Here is a 24,492-nt window from a genome sequence, read left to right on the forward strand (position 1 = left end):
TGGAGATTGTGGAGTTCTGTTTTGTTAAAGTACGTCATTGTTAATAGGATAAGCCAAGGAAAGCTTGAGAAAACGGAGAGTTCCAGATCGGATCGAAGGTCATTGGGACCAGGTAACCTCTTAACTAGGGAAAATAAGTTATTATACCTATCCTATATACATTTAAAAACCCGATTTTACTCACAGCATATTCAAACTATACGTAGTTAACTGACCAGTAACCTGCATTGATAAAATTTTCAAGAAAAACAACAAATTTATGATTTTTCTTAAGAAAACCGAAAGTCAAGGTCACGCCGATTTCACGCCGAAAACACGCCGCCGCCGCCGATTTTTTGGCAAACGCCGCCGCCGATCATTTTTTAATCGGCGCACACGTCTAGTACAGCCAGGGTTCAGCATCAGCTCTATTTCAGGTACTGCTCTCCCAAGTGCTCATCAAGATGTGATGGATGACCAAACTAGCGTTGGCCTATGTTACACCAAACCTAAGTTCCAGTAGGTACAGCCAGGGAAGCATTAGCTCTATCTTGGGTACTGCTCTCCCAAGTGCTCATCAAGATGTGACGGATGACCAAAATAGCGTTGGCCTATGTTGCACCAAACCTGAGTTCCACTAGGTACAGCCAGGGTTCAGCATCAGCTCTATCTTGGGTACTGCTCTCCCAAGTGCTCATCAAGATGTGACGGATGACCAAAATAGCGTGAGCGTATGTTGCACCAAACCTGAGTTCCACTAGGTACAGCCAGGGTTCAGCATCAGCTCTATCTTGGGTACTGCGTTCCCAAGTGCTCATCAAGATGTAACGGATGACCAAAATAGCGTGGGCCTATGTTGCACCAAACCTGAGTTCCACTAGGTACAGCCAGGGTTCAGCATCAGCTCTATCTTGGGTACTGCTCTCCCAAGTGCTCATCAAGATGTGACGGATGATCAAAATAGCGTGGGCGTATGTTGCACCAAACCTGAGTTCCACTAGGTACAGCCAGGGTTCAGCATCAGCTCCATCTTGGGTACTACTCTCCCAAAGGCTCATCAAGGCGTGTCGGATGACCAAAACAGTGTGTGCATATGTTGCACCAAGCCTGAGTTCCACTAGGTACAGCCAGGGTTCAGCATCAGCTCCATCTTGGGTACTACTTTCCCAAAGGCTCATCAAGGCATGTTGCACCAAGCAAAACGCCTATGTCTGACGGAGCCTTAATAAAGTTGAGACCAGCTGTAGGGTTCTTCATCAGATACTTCAGACCTTCGATTTTTGACATCAAATGAAGCGGCCCACCAATTTGAATATTTTTTGTAAAGGCGGTATGTCGATCTCCAATAGTTTGGTTGGGCTCTTGTGTTTTCTAATCAGGGTCACCAGGTACTCCAGATCTTCGATTATCCTAGTTTTTATAGTTTTCCCTTTATGTGGCCATTAAACCCTAACTCTGTACCAAATTTCAGCTCTCTGAGTTTATGGGAAGTACTAGTTCTATTCTGATGATCATAAGTGAGTGAGTGTGTGTCATAAATGCGAAACTTTGCTTTCGCTTAACTTCGGAACTAAATGACCTACAGACTTGAAATTTTGGATTTTAAGTATGTGATTATAGCTTACTGGATGACGAAAATTTCTGCGTTCTGGTCTTATCCAGAGGTTCTCAAATAGGGACCTGAAAATGCGGCGAAATGGTTCCAGTAAAGGATGGTACGGCAGTGTTTGCTTCGCGCTCGACTTGGCGGGGGCACTGCCGTGCCCCCCGATATTCTCAATATATTTGTGCAACTAGTTTTAAACCTTTAATTAAGTAAGTTTTTTGTACTAGTTATTAAGTAACCTAGTTCTGTTAAAAAATTGTTCCTGGTTCCCCGCGGTACAGGCAAAGCCTAGTGCGGAGACCCCTGACATAATATGTAACCTATATTTTTGAAAATAAATAATTTTACTTTTTTTTATGTACGTAAATATAAATAGTTGTTTGATTTACAAGGGGCAAAGTTGTTGTTAAATCGCTCGTGTTAATACTGATACCCGAGCAAGCGAAATATTACAAAATTGAACCACGAGCGTAACGAGTTGTTCTAAAAATGGAATCTTGAGCGTTGCGAGGGTTTCAAAGCACGAGGGTTAGACAAAATTTGCCCCCGAGTGAAACACAAAATTTTTCACCATACCTACCCGAAGCAAATATTAAATGTAAAATATCAAACAAAATCAAATCATCATCATTTAAAAGTCAATTCTACCAGCAAACATAAGAAAACAACTCAAAATTAGCATTTTATTACTTTGTCTCACATGTGAATAAAATGCAACTCTGCTATCAGTTTTTTTAGTGCAGAGTAAGCCTTTTCGAGCTGGTGTGATGAAAACTATTTTTATGTATATCATAAAGCAAATATTAAAAGAAAACCTATAACTACCTACTCATAAAAAAAACCATAATGACTTCAATAATCACCACAATCATAAAATCTCCATTATACCCGTACACGGCTATCTTTAAAAATTACCCGTATTGATGTTTTTGCTCGTAAAAACTCAATATAACTAATTTAATTAAAACCGTTATCTGAGCCCACACTCGCGGCAATTGATGACCCCGTCTTTTGTAATATATCGATGTACCAAATTGATTATTGCTATGTAATCCTCGATCCATATTGTTCAGTTTTTGTCCTCAGTATATCACAGACCTATATTAAACTAGACGCAGCTATCACGCTAGGTATCACGTCGCGCTCTTGTTAGTAGTAGCAACCATATATTGACAGTATGAAAGCACGGTTTCATACTGTCAATATATGGTTGCTACTTACTAGTTCATTGCGCTACCTATCTACAAAGTCAACCAAAAAAAAAATAGTTTCCAGTTCATAAATTTCTCTCGTGGCATCATCACATCACGACGTGAAAAAATGGAGGGTGTTTGCTGTATCTAGTTCAATGATAAAGAGCATCATCATCCTGACGATGTCCCGGCTTTTTGCTACGGCTGATGGGAACCTGCGGTTTGCTCTGAACTATCTAATTACGAGAATTGGCTTAGACTAGTTCGATATCTCATGATGTTTTCCTTCACCGAAAAGCGACTACACATTTATACTCATTCTCATTCCTTCACAATTCTCTTCTCCTCGCGTTATCCCGGCATTTGTGCCACGGCTCATGGGAGCCTGGGGTCCGCTTGACAACTAATCCCAAGATTTGGCGTAATCACAATGTTTTTAAAATATTCAGAAACTAAATTAAGTATTAGGAACAAGAAAAATATGTCTAGATTTAAAATTACAAATAAATCAATATGTCGAGAATGTCAGTATATGGTACATATATAGGCTACAGTTTGGTACCTAATAATTAATTAGTTATTGCATTTGTCAATGTCGAAAAATTCAGTTACACTGTAAAAAAAAATATCAATAAGCCATTTCTTAAGTTTGTTATGAAACATATCGGTACAAGGTACAACTAAGCAACATCTAGTTCAATCTATGCCTCTATGGTCTGTGAATAATAAGTATAAGTTCAATGACCCTCATATTGAGAGATCATTGCCATCACTAAGGATGAGATGAGACAAACAGGCCAACAAAAAATTGTTTAAGCATCCTTGGATCGTTCATATAAATTATGGGAATATACTTTATATTATGTTAATGATAATAAGTTACGGACGTGGTTGTCGAAGTGTCAGCCTGTAAAAAGGTTCTGCATATTATATCCATTGACTTAATACAGTAATATCAAAGAGAATTTAGACTAGAGGAATATTGTCAAGGTAAATTATGTAGTCAGTACATTTACTGCCATCTTTCGACACAAATGGTCAAAACTTGTAGAACGCCATTTGACTTTGGTCCTTATTTTTTCACTGACATGTGTTAAGACCCCAGGCTTCCATGAGCCGTGGCAAAATCCAAGGATAACGCTATGTCTTAAAGTATCGCCATCTACTCGAGAGTAGGCCAAAGGTATGGTGACATCTTTTCGAACGATGGCACACATAAAAGATCATTGGTTCAGATATTGTGAACACTTTGGCCGCTCCGATATAAGTATATATCTGATAGCGACTGTACCTATGTCCATATCATAAAAGGAGCTCTAAAAATTACTGCATCGCTGCCGATTATCAACAATTTACGACCCATCGCCACATAAACTGTATAAAAACGTCTATTAACATGTTTTATTTTTAATTAAAAACTAGCGCGGATTCTCTAAAGGTCGCGAGTTCGGTAAATAAGCCGAGACAGCTGGAATCATAAAAATTAAATGTTGATGCCCATCTAGAAGAAAAAGACTTAAAAGCCAACGATTTGTTGACATGATGAGACCTTTGGTGTAGAACGAACGAGTATGTAGTTCCTGATATAATATCCTTACTGGGTAATAATGAAGACTTTTAGTTGATCTGAAAAAACTTAAAGCTGATGCTCTTCATTGGAGGAGTCTGTCACTTATTCCTGATAAAGAGTCAACATTAGGCGATAATCGATAAAGAAACGTTTACGTTTCACTTACTCGTGTATCGATAGCTAAAGTTCTGAATCGTTTTGGGCGGAGAGGGATAGGGGTTGCGACCCCCGTTCCGGCTCTTACCCTGGTCCAGCAAATATCGCTTACGCGGCAACGCCGCAATTATTTCTGCGGCCGTAGCACGGTCGCATTTTTATCACCTGTCACCATGTCTGTCACATTCTAACAAGTATATAAGTGCAAAAGTGACAGGTATAGTGACAGGCGATAAAAACGGAACCCCTGATTCTGGCAAGTTTGGACCAGCTAGCAGTCGGAATGTGGCGCGCCGGTGCGTCCATGTCTGCTGTGGCCTTTGGCGCTGCGGTACCTAAGTATACTTGCTGCCCTATTGATTGATCAGTGATCACGACAATATTATTGGTGTATCATACTGACCGGCGCGGCGTAGCCCCCGCAGAAGATCTCATTGTCGTTATAATTGATAGGGATGGGAAAGCCGAACCTCCAAATAGAGTTGCCCAGCATCTGATGCTGTTGATGATGTGACCATGACAATATTGATGAAGATACTGACCGGCGTAGCCCCCGCAGAAGAGTTCGTTGTCGTTATAGTTGACAGGGTTGGGGAAGCCGAACCGCCACATAGAGTTGCGCGCCGGCGGGTCCATCAGTCTGCCGTGGCCTTCGGCGCCGCGGTATGGGCTCCCCAGCATCTGAAACATCATTTCATCACATCATTACAGCCTCCAACCGCTCCACCTTATATAATGATGATGATGTAATCCTGTTATCCTTCATTAGGGACTGGGGACAATGGCCTCGTAGAAGAATTAGTCGCGATCCTGAGGCAGCTCCAGCCGAGTCCAGTTGACCCGGCCTCCATACTCATACTCATACTCATTTATTTATAATATAATTACATATTACACGTCAAAAATGGAAATTAAATTAGATAAATTAAGTTACAATTATAGTTATTATGTTACAATAATACAATTACATTATTATTACAGTTTTGGTAGGTATACCTAAATAAGTGTGTCAAATATTATTACAATTGTGATGATAGTGTTAATTAAATTTGTTTCATAAAAAAAAAATATTATCTAAAATGTGAACTTGATTGTAAATTATAAAAGTCATTTAGACTGTAAAAGGCATGCGAGAGGAGCCATTTCTTTAGTTGGCGCGTGAATGAGTTGATGGATTTTATCGTGGTGATGTCCTGCGGTAATTTGCATACCTTACCTTATATAATATATACTATTACTATTATATAATATACATATATATTACCAGACATCGTAAATGTTATAGCATTTTTGGTGCAGCGGAGTGGTGTTAACGGAAACGGTATAGATAATTTCAACTGAAATGGTAAATTAAGGTTAATATTAACGTAATTAACGCCTAATTAATAATTAGGGTTGAAATTGTTTATACCAATTCCGTTAACAGCACTCCGCTGCACCGAAAATGCTGTAAAATTTACGATGTCTGTATATTACTCACTTGTAAAACAAAGATCCAGTAGGTCAGAAACGACATCCCGGACTTGAATCGTAACTCCATCTGAAACAATTAATTATCATTAATTAGTATAGTCGTAGTAATAGTATCATTAATTAGTCGTGAATGTCGTGATCATAAAAATTTGGTGTGGAGCATCCTCATCCACCGATGACCATCAGTCATAAGGGAGCGTAACCCTGTCATTAATTCCATGTAAAGGTCCTATAACACTGGCGATTTGCGAGCGAGTTGAAAGCGAGGCGAGCGCGCAATCCGCTATCAAATCGCCAGTGCGATAGAGCCCTAATCGTGATTAAACGGTATATATCCTTAGAACAGTAAAAATAAATTAATATATAGACTGTATATTACCACTATTAGCAACGGTACTATTATAAATAATCAAAATTCGATAACACCAAAGACTAAGTTAATTCGAGTCGATAATAAACATTGATTTTATCGACTCAACCAACATTAATGTCACGTTAACGCGACGCATATGCGAAATTTATTTTTATTTGATTATCAAAGCATTTAAGATATTGCGATGTGGAATATTGTTGAGTGCTATTTTCTGGATGATTTTTTAACATCAAGAGCAATTTGTCTTGTAGTATTTTATGTAGAATATAAAAATGAACGGCTGTTTGATTTAAAAAGGTGAACGTAAAAAGTTTCATTTTGTTCTTTCGTTGTAATATTTAGGTACTTAGTTTATTTTATATACCTACAGTAGAACCTCGATAAGGCGAAATCCTCGTTAACCTGTCGTCTACCAAGCTGTCAAAAAAAGCACGCCATATATCTACCCCGGCCGGAGATCTCCGTCAATTATTTTGTACCCCGTATTTGCCCATTTTAACCCCAGTCGAAAAGCAGAATTCAATGAAATTAAAGCTGCTTTTTCCTGCCAATTATCTCGGCTCCGGCGCGTGTGGGGCGCGGGAGACAAGGGTAAAGAACAATTGGCCGGAGATCTCCGGCCTGGGTAGAAGACAGGTTAAGGGCGCCTGTACACGGTGCCGCCTCCGCGCCGACACCGCACTGCCGCCGCACCTCCGCGCTATGTACACGAGACGCGTAAAGCCCGCCTCCGCGCCGACACCGCGCCGCCGCCGCGCCGCCGCGCCGCCGGCGGCGGTGCGGTGTCGACGCGGAGGCGGTACCGTGTACACGAGCCCGTGCGGCGGCAGTGCGGAGGCGGCAACGTGTACACGCGCCCTAAGGGCTTGTGCACAAATCACGCGAGGTTCGATAGGGGGTGGGGGGTCACGAAAAAATCACGATAGATCACGTTGGGAGAGGGGGGGTATAAGGAAACCTCACGTGTATTTTTCTACAGTGAATGAAACTATGAAAATAACACCTACCACATGAGTAGATACTTTTTCTCAGTTTCGTTAAACATAAATCTTCACTCTGCACTTCAAAATAGCGAGTCTATTTAACGAAAATAGAAAAATAAACAAGATTTTCTATATACAATACAATTTTTCTTAAAATTAGGTCGAATGAAAAAATTTCAAAAAAATACACGTGAGGTTGTGTGGGGGGAGGGGGGTAGCGAAAAACCTCACCAAATATCACCAGGGGGGTGTGTAATGTTTAATATAATTATAAAAAAACTATCATACATTTGTTATAACGCCATTTGATATATTATTGTATGTTATAATGTAATTTTTATTATACGTTTCCTTTATTATATAGTGATTTCATCTAAACTGTCATTGATATAATGCATAATGTAATACAGGGTGGAAAGGCACGACGATCCTTCCCGGAAGTATTAGGTCGTTTAAGTGATACAGAGACTATTGGTAATGGTAAGAATCGTTAATTGAGTAAAAAATAAAAATTGCAAAAATACTACTTTTTAACTGTGGTGATAACCCTATAGCATGTGCACATGACGGCTAGATTAAGGATCTCCGTCGGGAAAGCTCGGGACTTTACACTTTTTTCCGATCGTTGACAGTATCGCAATGATGTATGAATGACGCATAAATGTCAAATAAATCAAATGCATGCAAAAATATTACAAACAATTTTATTACTTTCTTAGATAATTACTTTTTTCCAATATTTAATACTATCTTCTTTTCACATACGGTGTTCAAATGTACCTCCGTGTATTACAACGCCGCCGCAGCCCGTACCCGAGTATGTCGATGCACATGCGATATAGTGTATGCTCTTCGTCATTTATCCTCCGCAGAAAGCACCAATTAGCCTTTGTCTCATTTCGTCCGCAGTTTCACATTCCGTTTGGTTTGGTACACCATATCTTTTACACAGCCCCACAAATTTAAATAGCCACGAGCATCTAACATTTTTATTTGAAGAATATGACATTCAATAAGTATAGTTCAATGAAAATTTAATTTCAAACATCAGACGTCTTGTCTATTTCCTACCACGCAAGAAGGTTTGTTAGTTTGGTATTGAAGAAGTATTTATTCTTGATTTATTCTTAGTATTTAATTTTTGCAAGTTCATTTGGTGCAACTAACACAACCTACTTGTTATTTTTAATTATTTTAGATAGTTTCCAATTATTCGAAAATAATTTTGTGAAACGTGTTAAGAAACTAAAACCTTTTTATCAGTCAAGGAAACCAGAGATATTTATAAGACGATTGCGTACTTTTGAGTGGTTGTCAATGTCACCATTTGAACTGTCGTTGTAAACAATTGTGGTTAGTATTATTAATATTAAGGAATAACATAACTATTTCATTCAAGTATTGAACAAGTGGAACCACTAAGAAAGCGAAAATCCTGCAATGATTCTTACCGTGCTGTAAGCAGACCTAAAAATGGTTAGATGGCAACAAATTAGCATAATTTCCTGTCGAATACTGATTGTTTACAAGTAAGTTCATTGACCCTGTCACCTGTTAGGGTTAGAACAAAGTAGTTTTTTGCGTGGATGTTTAAAAGGTCATAATTTAGAAACGGTTGCCCATATTAACATAGTTTCTATGGAGAAAATATAGAGCTTAGGCTAAACTATCTCCCATTTCCGGAAAGGATCGTCGTGCCTTTCCACCCTGTATAATTTTCAAATACTATATAGACATGTTTTATAATGACATTTGTTATATTATATTTTTGTATAACGTAATACTTCATACAATTTTATCAAGTATAAATACATTTATCGTATAATATTTTTTGTCATATTTCATTTACTGATAACGTAAAGTTTAACATACTTTTTATAACTACTACGCAGGCCTACTGCTTTTGCTAGCTATTTTATTCTATGGAGGTCCCAGTTCTAACCTAACCTAACCTATTTTTTCACGGTTTCCGTTCTGCGGGGGCCGCAGTTCAAACCTAACCTAAACCACTTTTTTGATAGAATATTTTATTCTACGGAGGGTCAAAGTTCTAACCTAACCTAAACCTCCTTTTGTTAGGTAGTTATTCGTTTGTGCGGAGTCGCAGTTCCAGCCTAACCTAACCCATTTATGCCATGCAACTATTATGCTACATAAATAGAATAGTTTTTTTTTATTCGTAAACACACTGACAACAGACATACATTGAAAAAATAATAATAATAATAATGTGATGTAAATTGCCTTGCCCCGCTGCTGGCGGCACCCTAGGTTAGGTTTTTTATAATGTGTTTATATGTATTTTTTTATCGTTTTGTAAGTGTTTTTATATTTTACTTTATATTCATATTATAAATAACCTAACTTGAGATGTAAAATAAATAAATCGAATCATAATGTGATGTAACTTGTTATAACAAATAATATGCTTTAGAGTATGTAATAATTATGGCAATGTATATTAGACGAAGCGTAAATATACCTACCTACCTTATGACCATTATACCAATAATAACATTATGTATACAGTTAATTAGGTATTACGGTAGTATGCCATTTATTACGTTATACAAAATAACGATATATCAAACTATAATATATGAAAAGTAATTATAACAAATGTAATGCACCCCACCAGGGGGGAGGGAGGGGTCAAAAAGTAGCCGAAAACACCACGCGTGATTTGTGCACAACCCCTAACACGGAATAAAATTCCCTTCCCTTCAAAGTCCAAAATCTCCATGACGCGAAATATTTAACCACATTGAGACGAAGTAATCAGCGTTTCCTTTCACGACATTATACAGAAAAGTTTTCACCTCTATAACTCGAAAAAATAGGCGTATATTTTACGGTACTAACAAATCTCTGTAAATCGAAAAAGACAATGAGACTGCACGTAACGGGCTTGTACCTATTTTTCTACTTAATACCTAATATAAGATCAAATGGATACAGAAAATTCAATAGCAAATTCTAATACACCTACATCTACAGTAGAGCCTCTACCATCAGTTTTAACATTGACATAACGCTCACGTCTACGTAATTTACTTTCTGTACATCTCGCTTGCACTATTGCTCGCATATGCGAGTACGAGCGAGATGCATAGAAAGTAAGTTACGTAGACGTGAGCGTATATGTCAATGTCAAAACTGATGGTAGACGTATAGATATTTATTACTACTTTGGAACCAAATAGGTATTCAAATTGTTCATCAAGCTATTATTAGCGTAGTTATTAGTGTTATTACATTTCTGCCTCGTATTTGCATAGAATGGTGTACAATTCACCGGAGATTTAATTAACTATACCTATATAAACACACCCATTTTTGCTCGTCTAAATGAATACCGAAAGACTAGTGACAAATAAAATATGTAAGTATTATCTTTTTGTAAACATTCAAACCTTGAAAGATTGTCTTAATTTTTAACACGGAACAGACATACCTACAAGAAACAGTGTAAAACAAGCAACGAAACAATTAACATTTCTAATCATTAATTAAAATTTGTAGATTTTGAATTAAATTCTACAAGGGTCCTAAATAAGTGCCCAGAAAACATATGCGACGTTTTATTCAAAGAGTAGGTATCCTTTAAAATGTAGGCCTACAAACGGTATTTTGTATGTATGTATATATATCCTACTGCGTCACAGCATTTGAACTAAAAGGGGTTGCGTAGTGGTCTAACTAAATTCTAAAATCGTGGGTTCAAATCTCGGCTGTGCCGTAGGTAGAGCAGATAAAAACGTTCTCGAAAAAAATACTGGAGTTATTCCACTACTAGACAAGATGATAACGTATTGTCACTGTCATATAAATAGATCCACCCTTCAATCTTCTTCTTCTTCTTCTCCTTGTCCTTTTCCCATTATTTGGGGTCGGCTCTCCTAGTTATATTTCGCCAGGCTTCACGGTCCTGGGTCGTCTCAGGTGTGATTTGGGCTTCTTCCATATCCCTCTTCACTGTTGCCAGCCATGTCAGTCGGGGTCTTCCTCGTCGTGATTGCGTGGGGAACATATCTAGCACCTTACGTGTCATGTGTTCGGATTCTCGGCGCATGACATGTCCAAATCCCAAGATCCACCCTTCAATAGCTCCAAAAAACAAACTTAGTCATTTATGTTTATAGAAGTACTCCTATGGCTTAACCCACACGTCAAACTTGCACGGTGGGCGTGTCAACATCTGACCTTGACAGTGCGATGACATGTCACTCGCTGATTAAGCGATTAGTCATCGCGGAACATGACAGCTGTCAACCTGTCGCCTACCACGGCCGGTAAATGAATATGCTGATTGGATTTGTCATCTTTTATATTGTGAATTATGTGAACGACTGTGATTTATTAATTTTATTATTTTACGGTTTGTCAGAATAATAATAAGTTCATATTTTAATCGTACATTAAGAATCAAGTGCGAAAAATAGGAAACTCACAACGAGTGGCGAGACGAGATAAATTAAAACAGGAACGAAGTTAGAGTTTTAAATCGACACGAGTTGCGAATGTCCTATTCGCACATGTAACGTACATTTTACAGTATATATGGCCCTTTAGATTTTTGAAACACTTAGTTATGTAATCTGCTTTTTATCGCACTAGTGCGGTAAAGTAGCACCATATGTAATGTAAAGAAATATACAACTGACATTATCTACCCTTATTAATCTTCTAGTTCTCTATTGAGAATAGATCTTACAGAACTTTCGAGAGTACAACTTTATGCTGCACAAGAAACGAAAACCTTCAGGTGTAGGAGTCAAAATATCTCGGGTTATTATGGTTCACGGACCCTTGGTTAACAATCTACTGTTTTTTGCTGTTTCATCCAGTGACAGCGTGTGACAATTGACAGATGATGTGTCAAGTCGAAATACGCACCACACCCGTGAATGGGATACGCATTAAACTTGTATTTTCAAAGCCAAATTATGTCGCGTATCATATTTCTACACTTTGGAGCCGTATTAATGACAGTACGTATCAAAATAACTACCTATCGAGCTATCGAGGTTAATGACTGTAAAACTGGTGAGATTTATCGATATGAATTCCATATAGAACTACGATTATTAATCTTTTTGATGTTGAATGCCTAAAAATAAAAATCTTGAATTCAATTCAATAATACATTTTTCACCACACCAGCTCGGAAAGGCGTACTTTGCACTTCAAAAACTGATTTTATTCACATGCAAATGCAAATTTTGATTTGTTTTCTTATGTTTGCTGGTAGAATTGACTTTTAAATGATGATTTTGGATGATAAATAAATACCTATTTAATAACATTCATTTGGATTTGATTTTGTTTGATCTTTTACATTTAATATTTGCTTCGGGTTGGTGTTGTGAAAAATTTTGTGTTTCACTCGGGGGCAAATTTTGTTTAACCCTCGTGCTTTGAATCCCTCGCAACGCTCAAGATTCCATTTTTCGAACCACTCGCTACGCTTGTGGTTCAATTTTGGAATCTTGCGCTTGCTCGGGTATCAATATTAGCACGAGCGGTTAAATAATAACTTTGCCCCCTTGTAAAACAAATAACTATTTTATATGTACCAAACATAATGAAGAGAAAACATATAAATTCAGTATAATATACATGTCTAAGAAATAGATATAGATAATTCGTAAGAATCGATGTACCATTACCATTACGTGCTATTACCATATTAGGTACCTATTACTTTAGCATTATGTTACCTATATACTTTCGTTTTGTCCAACTGCCATCTTCAGGAACTATATTAGATCGTGATAAGAAAAAGTATTTATTGATCACTGCCATTTCATTTATATGTACATATGATATAAAACATATCAGACATAAATTGTCTCATACCGTGCTAAACAATTAATGAAGTAACAACCCCAAGATATTGTTACCAAAGAAATATCTTGTAAAATATTCATGTCCAATGATATAAAAAGAGTACTTAAAGGGATAAATAAATGCGGCAGCTAACAAACAAAATTAATTGTCGCCGATAGCGGAGCCGTGGGCAATAATTTTGCCACTAAATCACGTACAGTTGGGAACGAATTTAATTTAAATCACGATTATAATACATATAAGTACAGATTTGGTCGCTAAAACGGTGTGCGTCATTACATTAGTCGACCGTCTTCGCCACAGCCCAAACAGTATTCTAAAGTATTCTAAACGTGCTGGCGCAGCGCTGGGATTCGCCTATGTTGCGCGCTGGGTGCGGCTGCACGCGCCGCCCGGTCGCCGCACCACGCCGCTTTTAGTTGTAAATAATTATTTTTGTTTGTTTTTATGTTCTTTTTATCACTAACATAGATTTATAAGTGTTTTTGAGCCTTGTACTAACAATAATATGGATTTTTTTATTCGAAATAAAAATTAAAAATATTGAATTGAATTGAATTGAATTAAAACTGTACTAAGGCCATTGCAACCATAAGGCACCTTAACGCTTTTAAAATACAGAATGTAGTGCATAATTATTTTTCATCGTATTTTCACGGAAGCGTACGAACGTGTCTTGCTGATTCAGTCAGTTTCGGTACAAATAGTGCTATGGTTGACTGAAGTAGCATGACAAATACGAACGTTTCCGAGAAAATACGATGGAAAACAATTATACACTAAATCTGTACAATGCTAACAGTGGAAGGGGTACACTTTTTCCAACTCGTAGAAGTGGCTCTACCCTTATTACCTCTCTTTTATATGTAAGTAGGTATATTGGTCCCTCAGCACTCTAGTGCGTTTCTCTATGCATTCAACTAAAATCAATTAAATCTAATCTGTTGGATTTAGGCTTCATAATTAAAGATGTTAGCTTTCATATAGTTCGTTTTTTTAGCATTAGAAATAAGGTAAACAATCTTGATGTGTCTTTTAATTGAAAAACACATTTTAAAAATAATTTACGGCAAATATGTAACAATTATGAATCTAATACGATCCTTTATATTCTTCTGCTTTCATAAGTAATAGTTACTGATTTATAAAAAGCGTTTTTCGATTAAAAGACATGTCAAGATCGCTTACCTTCTTTCAAGTTCTTTCTAATGCTAAAAAAACGAACTATATATATAATTGAGAATATCGATCGAGAATAGCTGAGAGAGAGTTAATAGATTTCCAATTCGAGGTTTCGAGGTTACCTAGGTATCTAAATTTGTATAAAAACCTATCTTACTTGTTGCCTCTTCTACAGTTCTCTTCTTCACGCGAATCCAACACTATTTTGTATCAGAAAACATAATTGTTAATAAAAACATGCATAAATATTTGCCGCTGACGGTACTGACCGTAAAATTAATAACTACCCGCTTGTTAATGGCGCGCGCGAACGAACGCGTGTGCCATCCTCACAGTCTAACTAATCTTAAACCTTATTACAAGGACTTAAAGTCTATTTATAGTCAGATGTTGTTAGTATGGTTGTATGCGGAAGACGAGCTGAAATATTGGACGGGTTCTTTTATTACGATGCGATATCATTAAAAGTGGGGAAGTTATAGTGTCCTGCTGATCTGTCGAAAATTGTATTGACTTTGACATTTCTATGGAGATGTCTACCGGTCAACTTTGTATGTACAATAAGCTGCAGAGATAACTGGCCCCCACCCTGCATATAAATTTGTTTGCAGGGGGGTCAACTAATCTCTGCAGCTGACCTTTGTAACTAAAAATAACATGGAAGGCGTCTGTAAGAAGGACTCCAAAATACTCACGAGTTGTAGTGCTGTTTAAAATTATTATATAAATAAAACCCTACCTACAGATTTATTTTAAATACGCATCTTTAAAATCAACTCTATTGAAATCTCGCGCGGAAGTATCAAAACACATACCAGTTTTATAAATGGAAGCTCTGTAATTCGTATCTCTGACTCTCCTCGTCCGAACATTAAACTACACACGCACCTTCTGAGTATCGGGCATAAAATATCGCTTACAAACAACAATAATCGATGCTCATTTGTCCAAAAACCCTTGCTTAACATAATTACACATCGTCTTAAAGATGCGTTCGATTTTATACGAAAATTCACAAAATTACGCTTAAAAAGCACAATTTAAAAAGCATCCATCATCCCATGTCTTCGTCGAATATGTCAAAGATATGACGTCACAACCCTGTAATTTGCGAGATAATTTCCTCCCTCGATATCTTTTTGATAGCAATTATAATTTCTGATATGCTTATAATTCCTTGCCAAAAGCGGGATGTCGTGGCGATTAAAGTTGATATATGTCTTGATCTTGTATCTTGGGTCTTGGACAATACAGTGGGCGATTATTATTCTTAAATTGTTCGTAGCATGTCGTGTATTGCTCATTGTTTACGTAAACAATCCAGTTTAAAAAGATGAGTTCGACATCCGTACCAAATATAGTTTTTATTAGCATTATTAAAAACACAGATGTTACAGATGACAAACCAGACGTTCCAGACAAAACAAAAACGAACATAGGTATTGATACTTATTAATTTTTAAACTTGTTGACCATAGTTGTAATACTGGACTACAGTTGGGATGGTTTACATACATACATATATATAATCACGCCTATTTCCCGGAGGGGTAGGCAGAGACCACGGATTTCCACTTGCTACGATCCTGACATACCTGTTTCGCTTCCTTCACTTTCATAACAATCATACACGCTCGCCGGTTTAGGGTGCTCTTGACATTTCTTCAGGATTTCCCCGATCTGATCAGAGAAAGTCCGCCGAGGTCTACCCCTTCCAACTCCCGCTTCTACTTCTCCCTTATACACTCTCTTTGTTAGCCTTCTGTCACTCATTCTTTCCACGTGTTGAAACCATCTCAACATACCTTTCTCAATTTTTGTCACTACATCTTCGTTCAGAGTACAATATTAAAATTCCTTCGACATCAAACTATGTAACTACCTACGTACAGGGCCGTCTTAAACTATGCTGGGGCCCTTGGGCACATAAGAATTTGGGACCCTTTTGGAAAGTAAAGAAAGCTAATTAAACTAACATTTTTCTACTATGATCTTCTATTATGAGTAATCAAATATACTGTTACTGTCTGTCCTTCGGAGCCCCCTGAGGATGGGGGACCAGGGCACGGGCCTCGTGTGCCCTTATGGTAAAGACGGTACTGCCTACGTATAACAAATATGAAATTCAAAATCGTAAACTGCTGAACTTATTCTGGTCGGCAAAATGCATTCAAGTTCGGCAAGCAACGTTATGAAACCCAGTTTGTAAGTCATCGGTGTACAAAATTATAAGTTATTCATTCGAGGCATGAAGTTACGACCATAAAGAGCCGGAACGTATTAATCAAGAGGATTTTAGTCCTCAATTAAAGACTTGAGGGATTCATTGTTCTTTCAGTTTGGAAAAGAATTTAACTGTAGGAAATACCCAGTTAAGTGACAGGAAGATACATCTTCGCAGTGATAATTATATGAGATATCACTGGGATAAATTAATGCAAAATATTATTACCAAGTCACTATTATGTTAAAATTAAGTATACATTAAAACTAATAAAATAAAAAATAAGACTTGCCCACCTACCTATCTTAGGTCCCCGAAATCTGTCGCCAATGCAAAACAATATAGGATCAAGTTTACGAAAAATCAAACCCATTCCTGATATTTGTGCCAATTTTTATTTATTGTCGACTTTTTTTTAGATTTGGGTATAACTGGCTTCAAGCGCTAAATACATAATCCCAATTAAGACAAAAAAGTGTTAATATACTTAAAATAAAATATTTAGTCTGCCCTCCGGCCGGAAAGCTTTAACTTTCGGCCCGCTGCGCTAAAAGAAGTTACCACTTTAAAAAAACAGCCCCCTTTAATCTGATTTGGCAGCTCCGGTGTCCCAATTTCATTATTTATTTAAACAAATTACTTTTTAATTAAATTCGGCCCATTACCGAGGCACCGAAATGAACGCCTTTGCAATCTTACATCAGCAATCAACAATAATTCTGAAGACGTGTAATTTTAACACAAAGTGTAGTTATTTAATATACTTAAGATATTGTTTACAAGTTTAAAATCGTGGCTCTCTGGCTTAACGATTATGTATGAATGAAATTTAAGGATCGTAGTTCGCTACCTACCTATACAGCATGTATTTTTAATACAACCGCAAATAGGAGGCGTAAGTTTCAGTAAAACATATTAATTATTATTCGATGTAAACTTAATTATTATCAGAATTACTACTCGTAGCCTATAGTCAATATCAGATGTTTTATATATTTACAGTTGCAAATTTAAAAAAAATATAGAGCTTTGCAAAAAGATAATGAAGGGTTAGTTCCTTCATTATCTATTTCCAAAGCTCTATTTTTTATACTCTTAATTAAATAATGTTTACTTCAAGAAAGAGTCACATTTGTCATTTTAAAAATTGCTTGCTATCGACTTCGATAACACTTGATTTAATAAATAACTAGCAGTGGTACGTTTTTGCCCCCGATAAAACGGACTTTGTTCAGTGTTCAGTGTTCCTATTGTTCAGTGTTCAACCTGTTCAACCTTATCAAAGTGCGCGTATTTATGTCCAGATCATCTTTACGTTGACATTTCCGTTAATCTTTTGTTCGGTACAACGGACAAGCGACATACATTAATACAGAATTAATCCGAAGAATCAGGTACCATTTTCAATTCTTGTCACCCCGACATCCTCATTGGTTTCTGATTTAATTCATATTTATATGTCCGGCGTCGTTTTTTACTCTTTTCTTGTTAAGGAAAGTAAAAAGTTTGTATTATAATAACTTTGCGGGTGGTAAATAAGCTTGTAATGAGGTCTCTTTATTCGAAAGACAGCCGTTTTCGTAGTGATGCGAATAGTAAATAAATTAATCACTAAGCACTTGCTAAGTCCTTTTTTTAGCACGATTATTTTAGTTATTTTAAGATCCGTTTTGTTGTCGTGCGAAAATTAGAAGAAAACAAGAATGCGCTTTTTTGAAAATATTTTATCAATAAGTATCATTCAATATATCACATGACCGCAAATTCGCCGCATATTTTTTATAGTGATTCAAGATAATGCCGACTACTAGATGCAACGGTTGTCTATTGTTTGTCCGAAAATTATATAAAATAATACTCATATGCCCGAATTTTATTTGCCCGAATTTCATTTGCCCAAATTGTTTGTTTACCATAAAAATGATGTGACATACTCTTTGTTTACCCGATTATTAGATTCCAGAACGTACGAGTGCCATACGTGTTGTTGTCCATATTATTAATTGTAATAATACTATTTAATAGAATATTTAACCTCACCTAACCCACTTTTCCAGTAGTATTTCTTTTCTGTAAGGGTGCAGTTCAAACCTAACCTAACCCATTTTTATAGTAGCATTTGGTTTCTGTAAGGGTCGCAATTCAAACCTAACCTAACCCACTTTTCTGATAGCATTTCTTTTCTGTAAGGGTCGCAGTTCAAACCTAACCTAACCCACTTTTCCAGTAGCATTTCTTTTATGTAAGGGTCGCAGTTCAAACCTAACCTAACCCACTTTTCCAGTAGCATTACTTTTCTGTAAGGGTCTTTTCTGTAAAAAAATAAATTATGGCTAGTGATAATTATGGCTTACAATGATGATGACAAATGATATTATTGAAATTGATTTTATGGGAAACAAAGTTTCTGGCACGTGACTAATATAGTAAACAATAAGTATTGCATATGTAATTATGGGAAACAAAATAATGGCTGTTGACTATTATGGCAGATGAAATTATGGCAAATGAAATTCTGGCAAGTGGGTGTATACCAGATGCAACGAATTCAATTGATTGTCAAATGTAACAATTTAACGCAAATGGCATGCAAATGGGTGAGGTGAGTAGGTACAGGTACTAAATTACGTTAATTACTAATTTAGCACAATAAAATTACAATCTTACTCAATCTTGACAGCCTTGATAAAGATATCAGATATAAATTAACAGTTCTTAATGATTCGCGTATGTAATTGGTTTTAAACGAGAATATATTGCGGCGTTGGGTGAAATTTAAGACAATACGTTGAATTCCCACTGACATTCTGATCATGTACCTAAAGTAAGAAAAAAACATTTTTTCTTTATTTTACGCGCACCTATAATTTAATTTCAAAATAAAACGTCGGCACAAGACAAAACAAAAGAATTGAGTAAAAGACATCAACGAACCGGCACTAATTCTGTAACTAATTTGTTTAATTATTTCAATTGAGTCGTAAAAATACAGTTTTTATAATCTCGTACATTGTTCTTAAGGCTGACCCACGCTAGACCGGGCCGAGGCTTCCGACATGTCATTTTCAGCTATGACGCTGATCGGTGACCACGTGGTGCTTTCCATAGAAAACGAAGCGCCGGAGCTCCGGCACGCGGCCGCGGCCCGGTATAATAATATCGTTGATCCCGATACAAATCACCAATCCGACGGTATGACCCTAGTGCCGTGGAAGATGGGACGGCCGCTGGTTTGGGAGGCAACCTGTGCCGACACAGCTTTTTAAGCTTAGTTTTAATTTTAGTTTGTATTTATTGACTGTATTTAAATAAACATAATATAGGTATTTGACATATAAAAAAAAATACCAATACAATTTCTCAATATCCTGCAAGATAAAATCGTCTCAAAAATAGCGTGGGTTGCATGAGATGTTTCGTCCAAATTAGACATTTATGTGTGAGATGTAATAAAATTTTATTTGGCTTAAAGTATGCATGGATTTTCTTTTGTTTCAGAAATGCATTTACAAATCTGCGTGATATTCGTATCGCTTAAAATGAGTGGTCTCAGAACTCCCTTTTGTTGAGAGTGTGCTTGGCTTTTATTGTTACAGAAAGGCCCAGCTAGTTTAGTAAAGAACAATAATATCAATATTTTTAAAATAAACTAAAAATAGTGAAAATTATTACATGAGTAAGTACCTACGGGTAATACGAATAAGCAGCTAATAGAAGACGTTGATGTCAACTTTAACCAGTCTTTCTCTAACGGGGACAATGCCGTCTTCAAAACGTCGGAGGTAATTTTAAAGCAAACGCGTATATACCTACTTAACGCGATTAAATTCTGTTAAAGTACATAATAACATAAATTAAGTACGTTTTTCAGATATTGCATCTTTCTCTGTCCACATAGTAGGTACCTTGGTACCTTCTTATATAGGATGTTCAATCCAATAAAACCGGTTAAGTGCGAGTCGGACTCGCGTTCCAAGGGTTCCATACATTACTCAATTTTTAACAATGTATTTTTTTTATGTGGATCGTGAATGAAATGTCTTTAAAAAACCCGTAGGGGTCGGATCAAAAACTAAGTCCAGCTCACGTTTGACTGCACATTTCTAATAGGTTTTCCTGTCACCTGTTACAGTAGGTAAAGAACTATTTAGTGATTTTTTTTTTAAATTTTAAACCTAGTATATAGTTTCGGACATAAAGGGGGAAGGTCGGACAGACAGACAGACGCACGAGTGTTCCTATAAAGGATGACTCACGTTAGACCGGGCCGTGTCCGGGCCGGAGCTTTCGGAGCTTACTTTTCTATGACATGACAGGTGATCACGTGATGTTTTCCAAAGAAAACGATGCGCCGGAAGCTCCGGCCCGGACACGGCCCGGTCTAACGCGAGTCATCCTTTAGGGTTCCTTTTGAGGTACGGAACCCTAAAAAGAATTAAAGTATCATGTTTGGTCAACGAGTGCTCTCATAATTCTCTCCCATAATAAGCGTCGTGTTAACACCGAGGAACACTTGTTAAGGGAGTGCTTAACTTTTATTGCGCCCTTAACAAACCTGGCTTGTACGACAACCCATTAGCGAAGCCTTCTGTGGTCACCATTTACAATTGATACACATTATACATGTATTATCTTTCTCTTCTCTAAAGATCTCTTTATTCTTCAAAAACTGATGAGAAAATTGCATTTTATCGACAAGTAATTTGATTAAAATTTTAAGAGGTTTCCGCGTGTTAGCAGATAGAACTGATTTTTAAGTAATGATTTTGAGTGATGAATATTTATTGTATTGTTTTACAGTTAGTATAGGTACCTATTCCTAGCTTTGGCGTGGTGAATATTGTTGTGTTTCCCCCATAAGTTTGCTTAACCCTGGTGCCTCGAAACCCTCACAACGCTCAAGATTCCGCTTTTCAAACCATTCCCTACGTTCGTTGTTCAATTTTGGAATCTTTCGTTAGCTCTGGTATCAATATTAGCACGGAAAATTAAACAACAACTTTGGCCCTTTGTAAAACAAAAAACAATTACTAACCTACTTACTTTGTTGTAAAATATAAAAGAAAAATCTGTGAATAAATCTTGGTAGCGAATCGGTTAATCTGCGCGCGCGCCTCCGAAAAACTTTATCTTGAGCATCCGCTATCCGACTATATAAATCTGATACGATTTATTAGTCGCATCTGAAACGGATAGGGGCGTATCTCAAGATGCGCTGATTGCCACTGAATGTCAAGGATTCCGAGCATTTTTGCCGTTTTTGGACACAATCAAGAGGCATGTAGCAATTTAGAATTGGGAATTAATGTTGTACAGATTGGTCGATTTGTAATTCAATCGTTAAGGAGTTGTGAGCATAACAAGTTACATGATGATGAATGGTGACAAATGCGAAGAGAAAACAAAATTAAATAATTTATTATCATAAAAGTTGTATACCTGTGCAGAGACTTAAATTGTAATGTTTGTTTACAAATTTTAATTTTAATAAGTTCTTGAGTGGTCCTATTAACTTTATGTGAATGTAGTATGCAGTAAGTACCCTCAAAAAATACTATAAAGTTAATACAAGTGAAAGTGAAAGGTATCTTTTCATCCCTTGATTAACAATCTACTTACTGTTATTTAATACTAAAAAGTTTATAATGAGCGCCTATAGCTCACTAAACTATATTAATTTATTGATATTACTATCTAGGATGCAAATGTACACTAGATTTAGTAATTACCTTGTAATACATTATGTTAAATAAAGAACTTATAAAAAAAAAAAAAAAAAAAATACTAATAGGTACATATCAGCAATATTTATTTTTCAGTAAAAATATGCAGTACTCCAAGTACTATGATTATTTTATAATATAGTCATGATCTGTTTTTTTAACTATAAATTACTACACCATAAATTTTCCATGCACGAGACATGATATGAGCGTTCTATACTACCTACATATTTCTAACGAGCAAATTTTTTACTTAAAAACAAAAACCTTACATACCTAGAGTATCGAAAGTCAACATTACAAATAACATTAAAAAATATGATTTTAAAATTCAACCGTTTATTTTTATATTTATTTTAAATAAGCAATCTAGACGAGTGTGAGTTAATTCTATCAGACATACAAGAGCTTCCGACATCTTCCGAAGCTAAATGCCAGCAGTCGCATCCCATCTGCTGCGCACATGCACCAATAGTTTCCCACTTTATTGTATGCACATTTTAAATCTTATGTCTGAGGAACAAGGTTCTAATTCGAATGCATTTTCAAACTTAACTACTGTGAGGCCGATTGTGTTTTAACGATTTGATATGGTTTTCATCTTAAGTACCTATTTTGATATGACATTGAGTCGTCTCATTATTGCGACGACACGATTACGAAAATTTATGTGTCTATTTTCATACATTATTAAAATTTCGATTGGCGTTTTGGCTAGGCCCCCAGCATCTCACGTGCGAGTAAGTTCGAACAACATATATTTTAAGGCGACTCTGGATTGCATTTCATGAGCCGCTCACTCGCACGTATTGGGGAAACCGATTTTTTTTGCCGAAACGGAGAAACCGAAGGCTAGGGTTTGCTCTAGGTTCGACCGAAACTGAACTGAACCGAACCGCAACTTCGGCCGGACACTAATACCGAAAGAAAATACAACTTCGGTGCGGCCGAAAGGTTCGCCAGTTTCTAGCCGAAACCGAACCTTTGGCCGAACATGATTTTTATACCGAAACCTGCCGAAATCGAAACTTCGGTCTTACACTACTGACGGTACCATCGCCCACACTGTCAACTGACAGTTCGTAAACCTTATCACAAAAGGCATAAGGTCCACCGATGGACAGTTAAGAGTGTTACTGTTTGTACGACTTAAAGTCGTATCAAAACAAGATGAAGACCTTATCAAGTCGTTAAAACAGAATCGGCACCCATAATCGTGTTTAAGCCATTTTAGAATTGAAAGTGTATGCAGATGATCTCCATAGCATAGGTGATCGATATTTTGCGGCCTTGTGCGTCTGCGCAAGGTCGGTGAAAGGGACGAGGGATGTGGTCTATTTTAAAAGATGTCAGTAAGATCTGAAAAACTTGTGTATGTATTGTATAGTGGCCATACCTCTCTTTACATAAGCGTAAATCACAGATCTACAATGACGTTTACGCTAAGATACAGATTTAGTGCATAATTGTTTTCCATCGTATTTTCTCGGAAACGTTCGTATTTGTCACGCTACTTCAGTCAACCTCAGTACCTTTTTACTTTTTGTACCAGTTACTTTTTGTACCGAGACTGGCTGAAATAGCAAGACACGTTCCTACGTTTCCGTGAAAATACGACGGAAAATAATAATGCGCTACATCTATAATTGAAGTGTGTAAAAGGGAATCCGTCACGGATATGAATATTTCATGAGTGCGAAAAATACTACAAATGAAAAATATCTTAGACATTTTTAGCTTCATAGCAGCCAGCGGCCGTTTTAAATATACCATACCAAAACGTAATAGCGAACTGATATGATAAAAAAAATAAAATAGAAAACTATATTCATTATAAATAAAATAGAAACACAGTGGGTAATTATATTTTGGAATATACTATTACAAAATACCTGGTTTGTTAGTGCACGACACCGTCTCATTTAGTGGGGGGGGAGGGGGGAAGTTCGACGCCGCCGCGCTTCACTTGTAGCAACATATGTCTAAAACTGTACCTATTAGGGCATGTGATGTATCATTTTTGGATAAATTAAGGACGAGGAATTTATTTTTGGAACCAAAACAATGCACTTTCTAACAAAAAAAAAAACAAAGTAGAAAAGACAAAAAAACGTATCTTGGATTTTTTCATAATTACCATTTTTTTTTAAAGTGTAGTACGAATCTGAAAACAAAAAATA

The 24,492-nt window shown here is 36.7% G+C and overlaps 1 protein-coding gene across 3 annotated transcripts in view; it reads right to left on the reverse strand.

Annotated features, from left to right (window-relative positions):
- LOC134793022 (uncharacterized) overlaps positions 1-24,492 on the reverse strand; it is an 83,983-nt gene that overhangs the window by 18,138 nt on the left and 41,353 nt on the right. For all 3 annotated transcript variants that reach the window (XM_063764549.1, XM_063764547.1, XM_063764550.1), the window contains exons 2-3: positions 5,985-6,044; positions 5,047-5,185 (exon numbers count right to left, since the gene is read on the reverse strand). In XM_063764549.1, the coding sequence (XP_063620619.1) occupies positions 5,047-5,185; positions 5,985-6,044 (199 nt within the window). The remainder of the gene's footprint in view (positions 1-5,046; positions 5,186-5,984; positions 6,045-24,492) is intronic.

The sequence above is a fragment of the Cydia splendana genome, chromosome 8, assembly GCF_910591565.1.
Source record: "Cydia splendana chromosome 8, ilCydSple1.2, whole genome shotgun sequence".
Taxonomy (NCBI): Eukaryota; Metazoa; Arthropoda; class Insecta; order Lepidoptera; family Tortricidae; genus Cydia; species Cydia splendana.